Source organism: Convolutriloba macropyga, chromosome 1 (genome assembly GCF_964194025.1).
Source record: "Convolutriloba macropyga chromosome 1, txConMacr16.3, whole genome shotgun sequence".
NCBI lineage: Eukaryota > Metazoa > Xenacoelomorpha > Acoela > Convolutidae > Convolutriloba > Convolutriloba macropyga.
Window position 1 is genome coordinate 38,020,062 of NC_134468.1, and position 20,044 is coordinate 38,040,105.

General features: G+C 35.8%; 2 protein-coding genes across 2 annotated transcripts in view; both read right to left on the minus strand.

The window, feature by feature from the left end:
• LOC142338501 (CAAX prenyl protease 1 homolog) overlaps window positions 1-20,044 on the minus strand; it is a 447,656-nt gene that overhangs the window by 278,685 nt on the left and 148,927 nt on the right. The gene's annotated exons all lie outside the window — the stretch shown is intronic.
• LOC142338475 (uncharacterized) lies at window positions 9,344-13,228 on the minus strand. The gene has a single exon (XM_075388252.1). The coding sequence runs from the start codon at window positions 13,199-13,201 to the stop codon at window positions 9,455-9,457; it is 3,747 nt and encodes a 1,248-aa protein (XP_075244367.1). The 5' UTR covers window positions 13,202-13,228; the 3' UTR covers window positions 9,344-9,454.

Here is a 20,044-nt window from a genome sequence, read left to right on the forward strand (position 1 = left end):
TTATCTCTTCTTGCCATATTATTGACAAATATAAAAAAATTGGCCTTTGAAAAGCAGGCACACAGCAGTCATTCAGCGAATAGATCATGGTATTATCTACTTCGACACCGCATTTCTAGCAGAAATTATGCATTTTATTTTTAAAATTTTCGTCGTTGTATGTCATTCTGTAGTCGTTTCACACATTCTGGATAAATATAAGTCTTAGCATCTTCCAATGGATGTACAAAGTATTCACCTCTTTAGTGATTTCAGTAGATAGCTAAAGTATTTCACGACCGAAATCAGTTGTTTTAAAGTATATACGCTTTATTAAACTTAAAATTAACTGTTCTTTTTGTCTATTTGTTACATAGTCTCAATAATTACAGGTTGCATTTCAATTTATTGGCGTCGAGTGAAGGCACAAAAGACATCTCGAACGTTTCTAGTGCATCGTTTGTTATAGCGGCCCCGACAACGGTTTTTCGCAGAAGGTTAATTTTCTAGTTTTGTCTTCGTTTGTCGTTCATTTTGTAATCAATAATTGCAGATCTTAGAGGCATCCTATAGAAAAGAGGAGCATATTAGAAAAGAGGAGTTCGGTTGATAGCTAAAATTTTTCATGTCTTTGGAAACCAATTTTAAAAAATAGCTATTTTTTTGCATTCTCTGTTCTTTTCTGTCTACTTGTTACCTAATCTCATTAACTGCAGGTCACATTTCAATTCACTGGTGTTTAAAAAACATAATCGAACATATCTACGGTTTTTTTGTATTGCTTACTGTTCTAACAGATTAAATGCAGGTTTTTGGCACAAAATGTTCAACTAATATTTGATTCTTGCGTATTTATCGTTGTGTTTGTAGACGTGACATAATCTGAATGACAGATATCGATAACTTTTTTGATTAACAAAGGAATCTAATAAGGTATTTCAGTTGCTAGCTAATGTTCTTGTCTTCGAAATTGTTTTAAAAAAAAACACATATTTTCTCAACTTTTCCTTTTCTTTTTTTTAATACTTGCTACCTAGTCTCATTATTCAAGGGTCATATATCTCATTATTGTTGTTCAAAGAGGGCAAAATTGATCATCTATTATTTTTCACGGATTAGAATCCGGCCTTAACGTATGAATGAACAGAAACCTATTTAAGGGTCTGAATTGATATAATGGTTTTCATTATTTGAAATTATTTGTTTTAAAGAAATCAAACGTTTTTTTTACCTGAGTCATTTTTGTTCTCTTTTTGTTTCTTTTGTCTACTTGTAACCGAGTGTCAGTAAGTACTGGTACCATGTTTTTTTTAGTGAAATACAAAATATTTTGTTGATTTTAGGTTTTATTGACGCTATTTTTACTTGGTTATTATGTAGATTTAAAAAAAACAGATATTGATTTTTTGGTGTAAAATTTGTTGAAATTTTTTGTTTCTGTTGTAATAATGGCAGATCTCATCGGTCCATTAATTGGCATTATATACACTACTAAGTGATTGCAGTAGGGAGCAAATTTATTTATACACCAATTATTTTTTGATCAATATGTGAGTTTTCTATCTCTTCATATTCTAGACAACTAAGCCAAGCTTGCAGATAAGTGGGGTCAGAACAATATGTGCGAACGCACATTACCGAAAATCCTTGTTGAACTATGAAGTGAAAAAATAAGCTATAAGCTAAAATTTAATTGTTGAAACTGTACAATTAAAAATACCCAAAAAAGTTCAGTTTGTTTCTCTTATCAAAAGTTCTGTTCTGGAAATTTATTAGAGCTTAGGTCAGCTCGCAATATTTCAACTGAACATGAAGCGAACGAGAACGGCAATCAGGCGCATATTCAACAACACGTGTTCGAAACATCTGTGCCCAATAATACACATAAATTTGTACGTGAGTTTCATCGGTTGACTTAATTTCAGCTGCGGAAAACTACAACGTGCATTTCAAAATTACTTAAGCGGAGTCGAATATTTATTGATATGTACAAAACTTTTTGTTCCGACCCCACTTGTGGGGGAGGAACTATATACTCAAATGGGTTTTTTTTTGTTCCGTGAATTTTGGCCGACCGATATATTCATCGTAGAGAAATGTGCATGTTATCATTAAAAAGCTCGTCCAGCGTAGAATTCGAAATTAAAAAGATTTTTTAGAATTTCGTTTTTTTCGAGGAGTTATCGAGGTTTAAAGTTTCATGTGAACACTTAATAATTGGTTCACTTTTACCGTAATTTTCGTTCGAATTAACGTTTTTTCTACGAAAAATTTAATTCAAAACTAGATTTCACGCCAAAGAGTAAATCAATTTTAAGTTTTTAATAGACGAAAGGAGATAATAAAGACTAGTTCTAGTCTTAGAGGGAAGTTTAATATATAAAAAAAATTCGAATTAGGTTTGGGAGCTCTTTTTTTAGAAAATTTTGCAATTTTTTTTTGTTTTCTCAAGTCACCTAGAGACTACTAGACACTTTTAATATCGAAGTTCCGTTAATGACAAACCTCTTTTACGATCAAATGAAGCCCAATGAACAAAAAATTTGTTTCAAAGGGATCGCTCCTGTTTTTTTTTGGATTCTTATCTCAAATTTCGTAATTTCAAATGAAATTTTGATTTATTTTTTGAGGTTTTACTAAAGTTTTATAATCCTATGGCATAAACTTGTTGACTAAAGGTGCAATAGATTTGCTAATGAGCATTAAGTGAACCTATCTAGTGCTGTGAGTGGACAGCTAATGGCTGTTAAGACTTTGAAAATTAATTTTCGAATTTTTTTTAAAATTAGTAAATCAAAAACTTATTGTTGTGAACTGTAAGTTCGTCTCAGTAAAAACAGGATTGAACTCCTTCATACCACTTCAACATAAGTTAATCTCATTGGCGGCTTTTTCAAATAACTATTGGTTATACGTCTTCAATGCCACAAGATTTCAAATTTTTAAAAAAATTTTTTGGACATTTCGTTTTATTGGTTCATTTTGAAATCTTATCACGTCATCCTAATATTGATGACTACATCTTTCTTTAGTGAAGACGTCCAAAGGATCATAGATAAAATTTTCTGGGAGAAAAATATGGTTTAAATGGCTTCAGCACTTCCTTCTACCATTTTTCTAAAGAAATTTTGGTTTTTGCCTGTATTTTTTGTTTTTTTTTCATAGTCATAAGACATATTAGGATGTCCTATTGATTACCTAGGCATGATAAACATCCTTGTATTCACATCGTGGCATAGCTGAGCGTATTCATTGAATTCCTATGCAAGCTTTTGAGTTTAATGGCTGTTAAGACTTTAAAAATATTCTTTTTTTGAAATTTTTTTGAACATAAATCAATCTTAAGCTTATTTTCGTGGATTGTAAGTCAGTCTCGGTAATGACAGAACCGCTTTTTTACATCAACAACAATTTATCTAGTTAGCGGTTTTGTCTTCTAACTATTGGTTTTTTTGACTTCGGTGCAAGAGTTTTCATAATTTTTTATAATTTTTGGATTTTTTTTAGTAATTTTGGTTCCTTTTGAAATCGTATTACATTATCCTAATATTGATAGCTCCCATTGGCTTAGTGAAGACGATCAATGTATCGTTGAAAAAGTTTTCAGAGAAAAAAGCTTATGGTTTAAATAGCTTCGACACTTTCTTCTCTCAATTTTCTACCGAACTTTTGAATTTTGCCTGTTTTTGTTGTTGTTTTCATAGTCAGTCAATGACTTGATGTAATGTCTTATTAAAAAATTTTGAATGACAAACATCCTAGTCGTCACATCATCTAGGCATAATTTAGCGTATTAAATGCCTTCCGTTGAAAGCTGTAGAATTTTATGACTTTGATACTATGGGGTTTCTCAAAAATTTCGTGGTTTTGATGTTTTTTCTGTGCCATACGACTTATTGTGATGAGTTATTGATGTCACATGAATGAAACCTATGATTGCTATTTCATCGAGGCAGAATTTAGTGTGTTTAATTAACTCCGTTGAAAATAATTGAATTTAATGTCTTTGATACTAGGGCTTTTCTCAAAAACTTCGTGGTTTTAATATCTTTGTTTATATTTGTTGTTTTTCAAGTCATTTTGTAACAATAGAAACAATCACCTTGCTGTTAAAAAATTAATTGAAAATAGAAGTTTATACTGAAAAGTTCATTCTCTAATGGCTTTGAAACTTTTCTCGCTTAATTTTTGTGAGTTTGCTGTTTTCGATTTTTTTTATTTTTAGGTAGCCGTGAAATTCTGATCGATCTCATAAACCTGTAATGTTGCCTGTAATTTTGCCCATAAACCTGTATTGAGTGATGTTACCCAAAGCAGTCAGTTTAAAGCCAATAGTCTTAAAAATTATGATATTATTCATCTTCAAAGATTTTTCAAACTTTTCAGTTTTTTTGTTCTTTTCGTCAACTTGTTCTCGTCATTGAGAACTCCACTCCTATTCCTTGAATTTCAAAAAACAACTTGTCTACTAATATTATGTCGTAACTGATGTTTTGTTTGGTGGACATTATGCTTTTTCATAAAAAAATATTGTGAGTGGTGTATTTGTGTTTTTTTTCTCTTCTTTTAGCTTATTCAAGTAATAACAGATCCCAATGATTTTCAAATGTGGCCCAAATGAACGAGTTTCCTTTCTCTTTCAGTATAATATTACCTGAATGAGTATAAATGTAAACTGAAATAAAATTAAAACATAGCCGGCAGATTGCCGGAATAGCTGCGAAATAGACTTGCGTGCCGTAAAATACAGATGGAAAAAGATACAGAAGTGAGTTGATAAAAGTTATCGCCGCCGCCTTTACTTACAAGTTTATTTCAAAGGAGGTTGTTTTTGGTGCAAAAAAATTTCGCTGTCGCGTCTCGAACCGGCGATCTCCGGAATAACAGCCAGTCGCCTTAACCACTCGGCTGTCGGACCATACAATCTCTTTTCTTACAATCAACTTTGTTTTAGGAACAGATTCTGTTTCTGAATAACCGCAATTTAGGTCACGCAGAAAGCGTGAAATCAAGCGCGAAAAAGCCATTTAAGCAGTGACGAGACAGAATGTTCTAGAACAAATGTAAAACGAAAATGAAGCGTCAGACGACGAAACAAAAAAAAACAAACCAAGAGCACCGCAATATAGCTACGCTCAGCTTACAGCTTCGCAGCTAACTATTGGTTTTTTTTGACTTCGGTGCAAGAGTTTTCATAATTCTTTATAATTTTTGGATTTTTTTTTAGTAATTTTGGTTCCTTTTGAAATCGTATTACATTATCCTAATATTGATAGCTCCCATTGGCTTAGTGAAGACGATCAATGTATCGTTGAAAAAGTTTTCAGAGAAAAAAGCTTATGGTTTAAATAGCTTCGACACTTTCTTCTCTCAATTTTCTACCGAACTTTTGAATTTTGCCTGTTTTTGTTGTTGTTTTCATAGTCAGTCAATGACTTGATGTAATGTCTTATTAAAAAATTTTGAATGACAAACATCCTAGTCGTCACATCATCTAGGCATAATTTAGCGTATTAAATGCCTTCCGTTGAAAGCTGTAGAATTTTATGACTTTGATACTATGGGGTTTCTCAAAAATTTCGTGGTTTTGATGTTTTTTCTGTGCCATACGACTTATTGTGATGAGTTATTGATGTCACATGAATGAAACCTATGATTGCTATTTCATCGAGGCAGAATTTAGTGTGTTTAATTAACTCCGTTGAAAATAATTGAATTTAATGTCTTTGATACTAGGGCTTTTCTCAAAAACTTCGTGGTTTTAATATCTTTGTTTATATTTGTTGTTTTTCAAGTCATTTTGTAACAATAGAAACAATCACCTTGCTGTTAAAAAATTAATTGAAAATAGAAGTTTATACTGAAAAGTTCATTCTCTAATGGCTTTGAAACTTTTCTCGCTTAATTTTTGTGAGTTTGCTGTTTTCGATTTTTTTTATTTTTAGGTAGCCGTGAAATTCTGATCGATCTCATAAACCTGTAATGTTGCCTGTAATTTTGCCCATAAACCTGTATTGAGTGATGTTACCCAAAGCAGTCAGTTTAAAGCCAATAGTCTTAAAAATTATGATATTATTCATCTTCAAAGATTTTTCAAACTTTTCAGTTTTTTTGTTCTTTTCGTCAACTTGTTCTCGTCATTGAGAACTCCACTCCTATTCCTTGAATTTCAAAAAACAACTTGTCTACTAATATTATGTCGTAACTGATGTTTTGTTTGGTGGACATTATGCTTTTTCATAAAAAAATATTGTGAGTGGTGTATTTGTGTTTTTTTTCTCTTCTTTTAGCTTATTCAAGTAATAACAGATCCCAATGATTTTCAAATGTGGCCCAAATGAACGAGTTTCCTTTCTCTTTCAGTATAATATTACCTGAATGAGTATAAATGTAAACTGAAATAAAATTAAAACATAGCCGGCAGATTGCCGGAATAGCTGCGAAATAGACTTGCGTGCCGTAAAATACAGATGGAAAAAGATACAGAAGTGAGTTGATAAAAGTTATCGCCGCCGCCTTTACTTACAAGTTTATTTCAAAGGAGGTTGTTTTTGGTGCAAAAAAATTTCGCTGTCGCGTCTCGAACCGGCGATCTCCGGAATAACAGCCAGTCGCCTTAACCACTCGGCTGTCGGACCATACAATCTCTTCTTACAATCAACTTTGTTTTAGGAACAGATTCTGTTTCTGAATAACCGCAATTTAGGTCACGCAGAAAGCGTGAAATCAAGCGCGAAAAAGCCATTTAAGCAGTGACGAGACAGAATGTTCTAGAACAAATGTAAAACGAAAATGAAGCGTCAGACGACGAAACAAAAAAAAACAAACCAAGAGCACCGCAATATAGCTACGCTCAGCTTACAGCTTCGCAGCTAACTATTGGTTTTTTTTGACTTCGGTGCAAGAGTTTTCATAATTCTTTATAATTTTTGGATTTTTTTTTAGTAATTTTGGTTCCTTTTGAAATCGTATTACATTATCCTAATATTGATAGCTCCCATTGGCTTAGTGAAGACGATCAATGTATCGTTGAAAAAGTTTTCAGAGAAAAAAGCTTATGGTTTAAATAGCTTCGACACTTTCTTCTCTCAATTTTCTACCGAACTTTTGAATTTTGCCTGTTTTTGTTGTTGTTTTCATAGTCAGTCAATGACTTGATGTAATGTCTTATTAAAAAATTTTGAATGACAAACATCCTAGTCGTCACATCATCTAGGCATAATTTAGCGTATTAAATGCCTTCCGTTGAAAGCTGTAGAATTTTATGACTTTGATACTATGGGGTTTCTCAAAAATTTCGTGGTTTTGATGTTTTTTCTGTGCCATACGACTTATTGTGATGAGTTATTGATGTCACATGAATGAAACCTATGATTGCTATTTCATCGAGGCAGAATTTAGTGTGTTTAATTAACTCCGTTGAAAATAATTGAATTTAATGTCTTTGATACTAGGGCTTTTCTCAAAAACTTCGTGGTTTTAATATCTTTGTTTATATTTGTTGTTTTTCAAGTCATTTTGTAACAATAGAAACAATCACCTTGCTGTAAAAAAAAATAATTGAAAATAGAAGTTTATACTGAAAAGTTCATTCTCTAATGGCTTTGAAACTTTTCTCGCTTAATTTTTGTGAGTTTGCTGTTTTTGATTTTTTTTATTTTTAGGTAGCCGTGAAATTCTGATCGATCTCATAAACCTGTAATGTTGCCCATAAACCTGTATTGAGTGATGTTACCCGAAGCAGTCAGTTTAAAGCCAATAGTCTTAAAAATTATGATATTATTCATCTTCAAAGATTTTTCAAACTTTTCAGTTTTTTTGTTCTTTTCGTCAACTAGTTCTCGTCATTGAGAACTCCACTCCTCTTCCTTGAATTTCAAAAAACAACTTGTCTACTAATATTATGTCGTAACTGATGTTTTGTTTGGTGGACATTATGCGTTTTCATAAAAAATATTGTGAGTGGTGTATTTGTGTTTTTTTCTCTTCTTTTAGCTTATTCAGGTAATAACAGATCCCAATGATTTTCAAATGTGGCCCAAATGAACGAGTTTCCTTTCTCTTTCAGTATAATATTACCTGAATCAGTATAAATGTAAACTGAAATAAAATTAAAACATAGCCGGCAGATTGCCGGAATAGCTGCGAAATAGACTTGCGTGCCGTAAAATACAGATGGAAAAAGATACAGAAGTGAGTTGATAAAAGTTATCGCCGCCGCCTTTACTTACAAGTTTATTTCAAAGGAGGTTGTTTTTGGGTGCAAAAAAATTTCCCTGTCGCGTCTCGAACCGGCGATCTCCGGAATAACAGCCAGTCGCCTTAACCACTCGGCTGTCGGACCATACAATCTCTTTTCTTACAATCAACTTTGTTTTAGGAACAGATTCTGTTTCTGAATAACCGCAATTTAGGTCACGCAGAAAGCGTGAAATCAAGCGCGAAAAAGCCATTTAAGCAGTGACGAGACAGAATGTTCTAGAACAAATGTAAAACGAAAATGAAGCGTCAGACGACGAAACAAAAAAAACAAACCAAGAGCACCGCAATATAGCTACGCTCAGCTTACAGCTTCGCAGCTATAATAAAATTCAGATAACAGCTAATGATTTTAATGGCTTCAATAATTTATGTTATTGGTCGTAATTTTTTGAGATTTTCTGCGTCTTTGAGTAAATTGTTCGTTTTTTTGAGATTTTCTGCGTATTTAGTTTATTCCTATGATTTAGTCTCAGCAAAGACAGGTCCCATTAGTTTCATATTGACTTTTTAGTAAATTTATCAAGAATTATTTTGTTAAAAATTTAAAGATTTTTTTTCTGACTTTTGAAATTATGTGGTTTAAGAAATGTTGATTGATCTTTGACTTTAACCTCATTTTTTTTCTCTATGTCAATTTTTTACCTAATCTCATTATGAAAAACATACATCTGCTGTATAGTTAGCAAAAACTAAATTTGTGGAGTTAAGGTTTTATCTGATTGCATTTTGACGTTGTTACTAGGTGCTTTTAAAATTATATATTTGGTTTCTGCCGTGAAAATTTTGTTTTTGCATATTTTGTTGTTTGCTGTATTCTCTCGTAGTCTTTTTATCGGTAGATCTCGTGAGCGCTGTAATGAGAAATGGCATTATGTAATTCAATTTGTAGTTAGGTTTTGTAGCATTTTTTTTTAAAATTCAAACATCTATTTTTGTTATCTCTTCGTTTGGTTGACAATTAAGTCAAAACTGTAGATGAGCTCGGGTCGAAACATCATGTGCGAACGCACATTAACGAGCCGCCTTGTTACTTTAAAAAAACAGTCACATGTCAACAGTTACAGCTCCATTCAATAATCGAGCTCATGAATTCAACAAAAAATTCGTACAGTTAGATGTTAATTCAAACATAGTTTTAGTCTTAACAGAAATAAAAATGAGATATAAAACCAGGCAGAAACCTCAGCGAACAATACAACTTCATTATTAGCAATTAGCTGTTCGCTGAGGTATTTAATTTTCCCGACACAGAATCTAAAATCTCCTGCGAGAACTTGAATCGCCCGGACAAATCTTCCAGCATTGTTTCAATTTCAACACTCGAGCTCCTTTTCTGCAGTTCCTTCATAATCATAGCCAGAACCTTTTGATGCGTTTCTTCTGTGGCATTGACTTTGCTAGGATCAATTCTAGTGCAAACAACAAGGTCAAAAACGGCACCATTCAGGCCTACCTTATCAACATGGGTAGCAACCTGCCTACGCATATATGGCATATCCTGAGAGTAAGCCGAACAATAGCCAACCAGAGCCCGAGGAAAATAAAGTGAACGTCGAAAAGAAAACCCACTAGCTGTCAGAAGTTTTCGGTAGACATCGCGGGAATCGGAGGCTGAAGCAACACGGACTAAGGACTCAAACTGCAACGGGCTCCAGTTCTGATTTATCACCAGATCTCGTACTATCCTTCCAGATGACAATTTGTTGGCGTTTTTGGCCAGTAACTGCAGCATCGTCTTTTTTGTTATTACCTCAGGGTTCAATAAGTTCGATAAGCGCAACAGTGCTTCCAATGTAAGAGCTGAACATTCGAAATCTCCGTTGGTTTTCGCAATGAAGTTTACAGCGCCCTCCAAATCACCTTTGTTGACATAGTTCTGAACAGCGGTATCAGCATGCATTGCGTATCTTTGCTGATAATCATCGGGAACTTTTACACCAATCAAACGGGCGAGTCTTTCCAATTGCGGAAAAGCGAAAGTTGGAATCTTTGGTTTGTCTTCAGAGACAACCTTTTCCACAACTTCCCTCACAAAGACACGGTCATCTGCACTTCCATTTGAGTAGAAATTTTTCAAGTGATAACACAAGGCAGTAGGGATACTCAATGGTGTAGAGGTGCTCTTTTCATCACCGTCCAGTGGGGGCATTACACGTCCATTGATTTTAAAGAGAGTTCGCAGTAATTCTACATCTTTACTGTGGCGCAAAAGACGATTAAACCCTGTTCTTTTGAGTCTCGAGATTTTGTTTGCTGCAAGTTCGAGGGCTTGGTCATACTGGCCGTTATGAAGGTTGGCAAAAATAATGTCTCCTGAGATGATCTCTACTTTTTCCTGTGTTCCATCTGTTTTTAGAAGCTCTTTTAAGCAAGACTTTGATAACTCGCTTTCCGGTGCTTTCAAGCATGCAGCAATCATGAAAACTCGCATATTTGCAGCAGACGATTGTCCGGACAATCTTTCCCATGTCGCTTTGACATCTTCAAAGGTCTTTTTTCCTTCATAGAACTCTTTTACCTCAAACTCTAACAGAGCTGGTGCCGCATATGCCTGAAACCGGGAATCAAGAAGACGCTCCAGAGCACCCCTATACTTCTCTGGCGATAGAATCTCCCTCAGTCTCCCGAGAGTCAATCCGATGTTAGTTGCAGAAACAAAATTTTCCCAGGGTTCATTGAGAAACAGTTCCACGTCATCTTCAGTCTGCATTCTGAGCAAGAAACGCACATACGCATCCAAGTCATTCCCGTACCTAATTTGTTTCATGATTGAGAAGGCACGAGCGAACGAATCGGAATCCAAAAGAGAATCAAGGAGCAGGCAGAGGGTGGAGTGCATTTTACAAACATCCTTAATTTGATCACCTTCCAGCAAGGCGTCCAGTTCCTCAAATCTCTTCAATTTGGCATTCAATATTATCCTCTTAGCTGCTTTCTCATTCTCGTCGGTGATTTCGCAGCTACCGTCACTGAGTTTAGATATCATATCTTCTATTTCACCTTCATTTAGCTTGTCAATGTTCGTACTGAATTTCCCTGGTTTTAGCATCACTTCTGGTTTTTGCAACACATTCACAATATCGCCAAAAACCCGAGCGTAAATTTTATCATCAGTCAACGGAAGCTGCATTCCATCAGGCATTTCATCAACCATGATATTTTTATCATTCAAATATCGCGCAACGGCTGCATTTCGAATTACTTTGGGCATAGTAGTTGCAGTTCCCGCTAGATACACGAACAGCCTGTTAATATAAAACATTTTTGAAGATTCAGACAAAGCCTCGAATGTTTTAACCAAGAGAGTGGCAACATCAACGCTAGGATAGTAAATGCGGCTTATGAGTGGCACCAAAAGTTCAGCAAGATCAGTTGCCAAATTTTGATCAAGATGCGTTTTCTCTGCAACCTGCACTGCTTCATAGAAACGACTTTGGAAAATTAGGGCGCGAATAACTGCGCATTGTGATTTGGGATAGCTCGACACTTCATCAGATGCTAACAGATGCTCAAGCAGATGAACATTAGTCACCAAAATTTGTTCCAAATCATGAATTGAAAAAACAGCCACATCATCACTCTGATTGTTCAAACATTTATGGAATGCTGTAAGGATATCTGCGGCTGGAGGATTCGCTTTTGAAGTTTTAACCATGAAAGGAAAATAGAATTGTGGACGAACTTCTCCAATATCAGGATTTTCAAGATATTGCTCCATAACAGATGCCACATCACTTGCTTTGTGACCATAGTCAGAATCTAGCTGAAACCAAACACTCATCGGCTTTTTAATACTAGCAGCTTCTTTCGCTGTACTCATCAATGTTCCAACTGAATCCTGATTGTTGTTGATCATCGCGCCCATCAAAGCTGTGTCGGATGACTTGACGCCATAAAGTAAAGGACTGTCATCTGGAATTGACTTCTTCAGCTCAAAACTTTCTTCCACAAATCCATTCGCATACAGATGCGCGCTTGTTAAACCCAAGTTTGTATCGTACACAGGATTCGAGCTCAGGTCCCAATTAGCGAACATGTCCAGAAAATCTGAGGTGACCTTACGGCTACTTTTACTTTCGACTAGGTTCTGATATACAAGGCAACCAGCCTGCACCATTGCAACCTTTTCATCAAGGCTCGCTTCTGGATTGAGAGCTGTTGAAGCCAGACTCTCCTCAATGCCATGTAGATTATTGTTTTTACTGTGACCCAATGCTTTTGCCAAACTCGCCAAGACAGGATATCGGTCATCTTCAGTCAAAACACTTTCTGCGAGAGCAGCCAGCTCCATATTATTGTTCGTGATACTACCCATCAAAAGAGACAGCAGCCCAGCATTATTCACATTTAACGATTGATCTTTACAGAAATTGAATACCTCCACGGCAGATTGGAAATTTCCTCTAGCTATCTCCAGCCTGATAATCGCGGAATATGTTGTCTCTGAGGGCTGAATTTCAGACTCCATAAAAGACTTCAGAAGACTTTTCGAGTCAAAATCTTTGTTGTTTTCCGCATAACTGATCAACATTGCATTTCCTAAACCGAGCGAGAGCTTTGACTTGGCTAGATAAGTTTGCATGAAGCGAGACAAAACGTTGCTTTTATATACTTTATTTGTGTCGTACCAACGACCACCACATGACCTGATTGCCTTAGAAGCTAATCTAAGATCATCAGGATTCGCAAGAGACATTGCTATATCATTTTTCACTTCTGATTTAGACTTTCGATCCACGAAATTGATATTTCCAAAGGTATTTGAAATGATAGATCGAGAATCACGTTTTGAGAGTCTGTTGGGGTAACTATTCTCTTCAATTAGCCCCAAAAACGAGTCTTCAGGTTCACCGCGAGCTTCAGAAGCTGTCGAAGTTGACATATTTCTCCGCGTACAGGTAGCCAAATTACGACATAATCCAGCCTGCTGGCCCGGCAAGAGAGATCCAGCTCTTAACATTGCCACTCTGCAAAAAAGTCAGCTTTCCATTGGCGTCAGGCTATTGAAAAGTTTAGATGACATGCTAGTTAAATCAGAGATTAGGTAGTAAACATTTAAAACAATTAAATTCAAATTCTCAATCATATAATCAGCACTAATTTAAACAAAATCATAGTCAAATTTCCAATTCAATTATTTTTTTCGGCCCCTTCGCGGGGTTCAAATGACACCGATGTAGAAAACAAATTAGAAAACAAAGTTTACAAGGAGCTCTGTTAATAATTTATATATTAACGAGTTTCAATTAAGTAGCAAAAAGTTGCCAGGACCCGAAGCAGAAGAACCAACAAATAGACATATTTTACCCTGTAATTTCAAATGTTTTTTATAATCACACCGAAGCGAGATAATTTATGAAATCGCCAACGCAGAGATCACAGGGAATCAATTTCTTGACATGAAAAAGCAATAAAACGCATTCAGATGATGAAAAATCATCCGGCGACAGTCATATAGTCTAAGCAAATCAGAAAAGGAGACGAACTCATGTTTGAAGATTACCTGTAGGTTTTTTCTTCCGCCTAAATTATCCCAAATCAGTTGCAAGTTTTCATTTCCAACTAGCGACTTAAATATTGTTTCAAAATCAATTCAATTTATTTGGCAAGTATTCACCCCTTTTGACAGCTTCCATTAATCAGAAAATCAAGCACAACATGCGATATGATATGTGGTTTACTTTCCGTCTATTTCGCATTGCGACAAACAGCACCCACACTTCAATACTGCACACGTAGCACAAAATCAGACGAACCAATTCATCAAATTTATATACGCAGTTCTTTGTGTGAAGAGTTGGGATGTGAAACCCAGTTTCAAGACAATGACAGCGAAATACTCGCAGAACCTATCTATGCATGTATTTAAGAAACTCAGCTCTCCCCACGAGTAACACATTTACTCACCAGCAGAAATCAGTCGCGGGTAAGAAGAGAAACATTCAGCCTCCTCAAAGATTAAGCTATCCAGCAAGTCTACGATAAATGCCCTGCTACTAATTCCGCCCGCGTAAAATTAGTCTTGGCAAGCAATTAAACAATTCTGTCAAGCGCTGCCCCATAGATGCTGTCTTTTTCAAAAAAAAGCTGTGCAGAATAACAAAAAAAACAGTCTTTTCAGAATAGCTTGGCAACTTTCATCGACTACTACCACATCAACTGCTTCACTTATTTTTTAATTTTAAATCAGCTTTGTTTTCCTTTCTGCTACCTGAGTAGCAATACCAACAAAAGATCTTACAAAACGGAAAGGCGCCAAGCAATTGTAGTACCGAGTTCTGCGCAAAACTGGTAATGCGCGTTCTCTTTACCTTCACTTTCAACAAAATCGACACCTCTTCAACTACTTGAAAGTGGCCACAACAGCTCTAAATGTACATTTCTCTTTTCTTTATCAGAAAAACATTCCTACCCACCAAAATTGACCCACTATTTTACCACTTTTCCAAATCAATGTCTTTTCAGTATTCAGTGAGAGATTTCCTCAAAAATTAAGGATGGTTTTGTTCATTTTGTCCTGTTAATTGGACGAAATCATCCTAGTGGGTAATTTCAAATTCAAATTAAAACAATGAAGGTTAGCTTAAAGTCTTTACGGTTTTAGTCCCTGACTAGAACAGTAAAAAAAACAAAAGAACGCCATTATTAAATTTAAAAATTATTGATACTTAGTCTCTGATTGAATTAGTTAACAAAAATTTGGTTAACATATAACCGGTAAGGTCAAGGACGACAAAAATGTTCAAAAACTGACCGCTTGAACGAAAAACATCAATACAAACAAAGTTGAAAAATAATGATGAAGAATATATAATTTTGCAAATCAATCAAATGACGAAGTAAAACAAAGATACTTACAAAGACATGAAAGCACTTGATACGAACGATTTTTTTGTTAATTAAATTGCGTTTTAAAGCAACAGAAGCTAGAGGTTATTATACTTTATCAATGCAACTAATCAAACGCTAATTAACAGTGAACAAAAGCATCTTCGATTAATGAACAAGATCTATTCAAAGCTAATAAACAAAAAGACGACCCCATTGTTAAGAAACGGCAAAAAGTCTAAGTAGGGCTAATTACACTTACGGTCACGAAAACCGGGTAGCCTCAATAGCGACGAATCCTGGGTTTTGGTTCCTTGGGTTTATTCAAGGCATCCACGACAAGCATAGAGTGAGCCTCGTTATCCTTGCGCGTTTCGAACCCAGTATAAATTGCGCCATCTTTGCACCTCCGGTTACTGCCAGCATAATAACCCCAAATCCCATGGTCTGCATCGTGCTCAAAAACATGCACTCCCATGGTCTTAGCCAGAGCAAACATGTCGATAGTTAGAATATTGCGTTGTTTGAGGCCCTGATTAAGATCTATACACGGAAAGTAGTACCTGTTGTACCACTTCTTGAGGTAACCCTCCCGAGCTAACTCCAACGCCACGAGTGCTTCGAAATTATTGATTGACCCTGTAAGTCGTGTACTAATGCAGGCAAAGAAACAATTATAACGGTTAGTCGCGCAAAATTTCACGTCAATCAGTTCCTTTGGTAGATCTATTGAAGGAGCATCTCTAATACCCAACCTTATGACCGACAAACTGTTATCCGCTTCTCACTTATTTGAGCCATTCGCTTAACCTCGATAGTAACAACACGTTGATAGGCGCATACAGTACAAACGAAGTGAGAGCGGCATATATCCCGCAACTCGTAAATGTCGTAACGTTCAGCGGCAAAACTTTCTTATGCTTTTCCCGCGCCTTGATGGTCAAGAATTACATCGTGAATGTGTTTCAAAATTTTCCATTGCCGCTGAGGGGGAAACAACAGATCTTCTGTTCTTTTGAAGAACGCCATCAAAAAAATGTTAGCGTTTCGACCTACGAACGAAAGCGTTCCGGGATAAATTGTCGATACACGTATTAGGAATGGTCTTATTAAGATAGTAGGCTGAAATTTGATTATATTCGGTTTGATCCATGGATAAACGAAGCGAAACCGAATGAATTATGAAAAGAAAACACCGTTTAAATAAAAAGAGAAGATTATAGTTTGGTATATAAAAAAGTGAATCAAAACTGAGCTGTATTAAAAGTATGGTATTAAGAATAGTAGCAAAGAAGAATGAATGAGAGCTAGTCTAGAGTTTGTTAAAAATGACTACGAACTTAGAAAATTTTTCAAAAAATATTGAATTAATCGAATTCGCTCAGCACCCCTTCTGAGGAAAAAGTTCTCTCGACATCAAAATTTGGGAGCGGACAGAAATAGTGATTTCAATAGGACTTTATTAGGGAGTATTTTTCAATATGAAAAATTGAACCCGAGCTATAAGTGCCCAAAATGAGTTAGGTCAAGGTGAGAGGAAGTCATACTTAGCGCCGTTGTCATCTCCTAGAAATCGCAGGAATTGCAACCCCAAATACCTTAATTACAAATCAAACAAAAAACAGGCTTAAATCGTCTTTCCCGGGTCACTCTCCAAGGAAAACCGGGAAAACGCTTAACTCATAAAACTTCTAAACTATTCATTGAAAGTTGACAAAAATCAGGATGAGAGCCCGAGGCAGCATGTCCTTCTGATAGAAGTAGATTTTAAATCCCAGGATGCTGTCAATCAAAGGTTTTTTCCATGGAAAATCTAAGAACACGGAGGTTATTAAGTTTTAAAGGTTATATCGGCATATTGTATTTTCCAAATACCACATACAGTTCAGACTGGATAACAAATTTAAATAAGGATGTATTTCAGACACTGTCTACTACTTGTATTGCACTATAGCGAAATTTGGGAAACAACATAAGGAAACACCATGACTCCTGAAAAACGAAAACTTGTCGGAAATTGTATGAACAAAAGCATATAGAACATTATATCCCAAAAGATGAAAATTATAGGCTAAGTCAACGCCCACTCCCTATGTCGACATAAATTTCGGATTACCCAGATCTCATAAATGAACTCTTCCATGGATACTTCCAAGTATTCAAAAGATAACGAACAATGGGAAGTGAGACTCTAAGTTACCCACTCCATTCTGAAACCAACAGGCGAGATTTCAGGAGGGCATTCATGTCGAAATTAGGGTCATGGCGGAAATTGAAACTACTGTTAGAAACTTTTTACAGGTTGACATTTTAAGAATATTTAGGGATAGACAAAGGCCACTATAGATGTTTTGTTTTGATAGAAGTAACTAATTGGTGTTTGGCCCAATGAGAAATATGTCGCCATTTAACCCAACTAGAAAATCTTTGTTAGCAGATCAATATTATTATCATTTTTGAAACGGAATGTTTGGTACATTGGAACTGAATATCTCGAAACATTCAGGGGACGTTAGGGAAAGTTCGGAAACGCACGGGTTAAATTGCGACATTCGCAAATACTTCTTTGGCTTAAAAACATGTTTTCTTGCAAATGGTGATCGCAGCATGACAACCTTGATTATTTGAGTGCTCTATAATATCAGATTACTTTTGCTGAATTTGGTATGTGGCAGGGGAGTATTTTTGGACTTTGGCTTCTAATTGGTTCAAAAATTAAGTGATTCGTTTCTTCAGTACAATAGTGAGGAGCTCATAGAATGCAAAGTATTTGACGTTTTGTATTTAGTAGGCGGATTGGTATTTGTGTTAACGAATTTTTATAACTCGTGATATAGGGAGGAGTAGAGTAGCGTGACTCGTTTCCTTGACCAATGAGCATTGATTTCATCTTCGGAAGAGCGTTCCCAAAAGAGCGAAAGTAAAGAAATTAATGCAGCTAGCTATCACACCATCCCCCAAAGAGATCGAGTAGAACAAAGAGGCGTAATGACATTAGTTTGTTCACACAGGTAACGATTTCTAATGCCAAGTGGCAGAAGGCGTTGCATCTAAGTTATTGAGAGTAGAAAACGAAAACCCCGAGGCACAGAGAAAAAGAGTATACAGAGCAGTTGGTTCTAGATTAAGGAGAAAAAAATTATAAGTTGAGCTCGATTAATTTTTGTCAAGACCAGTTGGACTGTGAGACAATTTGTAATCAAAATTGGACTTTTAGATTTTTATAAGACGGAAACACAGAATTAGAGATAACTTAAAAAATAGAACTGAAAATAGTTAGGAATACTTTTCAGAAACTGACAAAACTTCTCAGAAGCTGGGAATTGAGTTGATGAAAGTTTCTAGAAGTGTGCATCCATTATTTGTTGTATATAACTTTTGAATTTATATATCTACATTTTCGGTTGATTATTTAATGGTATTGGAGAATAATTCTTGCTGTTGTAATTGTTACTTTGGCTTGTTACTTATTTTTGATTGTTAATTCATTTAATCAACTGAACTTTTGAACGGCCGCAGAGAGCAACTGAGGACAAAAGAGATCAGTTTTAGCAAATAGACTACCCACCGAATAAACCTTCGGAAATCGAGAGAGTTTTGGGCGCTAGTCATTCCTCAGCTAGAAACCTTCTAACGACATAAATTCAAAATTCTACAATTGATAATTTGTCTGATTGTTTTATCTTGGTCAACAGACATTTGGTTGAACATATAACCGGCAAGGTCTCAACAAAGGTTTAAAAATATGGAAAGAGCTAGTATTACACAAAATATAATTAAATCCCTAAAACTAATAACCTCGAGGTCAATTTTGCTGCTGAACACTTTCAATTGACCCGAGCTCAAGCTCACAATATATCAGCGGAAAGTCATCAAAAGAGGCATCACCATTACATGTAGTTGCAAACGCAGACATGAAAAACTAGCATGCAAAAGACCCTTGTATTGTGACCATTGCCACGTCAAGACCCATTTAATGTTGATGATTACCTTTAATCCACGACGCTTTTCTGAAAATGAGCAAAATTAGAGCGCGAAATCAGTAGAGCTGCCAAAATCAATAAACCAAGGAAATAAAAAAATTTGCAATGCATCCAAACGCACTGATTGACAAACAACAGGTTTTCCCAAACTTTTGAACAAACTTAATTGAAAGATTTATAATGAAACTGGTTTTGTATCAATATGCTTGGATGATTTATGCTTGGAGATTCAAACTGTACACTATGAAAAGAGTAAACACGTAAAATGCAACGGTTCAGATTACAATGTCTTGATTGGCTTAAAGTTTGCACCTCTAGGCATGAGTGTCACAGGTTGAAAAATGATCATAAAAGAAAGTATTTTATTGAAGGATACCATTTGCACGCAAACCACAACTTAAATTTCAAATTTCTCACCCCTTTGTCTCTCTTTTATCATCAACCAGAAGAACAGGACAGACTTATGGTGTGAGCTTGACACAGTAGAGTAGACCAGAGAGGACAGCACACCAGAAAACAAGAAGCGGCATCGTTCTTGCGTTCGTTTGTGGAGCAAGAAGGTAGACGAAGTAGCAACAAAGGGTTGAGTAAAATCGCCACAGGGCAGAGGAGTATAAAATCTCAGCAGAAGAGAAAGTATGAGTGCGCTGCACACACAACGGGTAAGGGTGCAGAATGAACGATAAAGTAGAGCAGGAGGTGAGATCAAGTTGGGTGATCGCCAGAGCGCAATGCAGGGACTTCGCCACATGTGTTAGCCCGGTGGAATGAATGACGGTGGAATGTGGAAGACGGTTGAATGTCATCAAGATGAGCACACATCAGAAGAAAGGTCCTCGTTATACCGTTTTCTCCACGGTACGTTCAAGACCCCCAGCATTGCGATACAACAATTAGCAATTCTACTACCAACAAAAAGGGCGACGACAATAGTTGTTATAAATTGCGCAGACCGACTAAGAGAGTACTTAAGAATCTGACAAGAGCCTAGA

Bases quoted from the DNA above. Each gene is read 5' to 3' on its own strand.
- LOC142338475 (XM_075388252.1), bottom strand. From the start codon at position 13,201: ATGTTAAGAGCTGGATCTCTCTTGCCGGGCCAGCAGGCTGGATTATGT.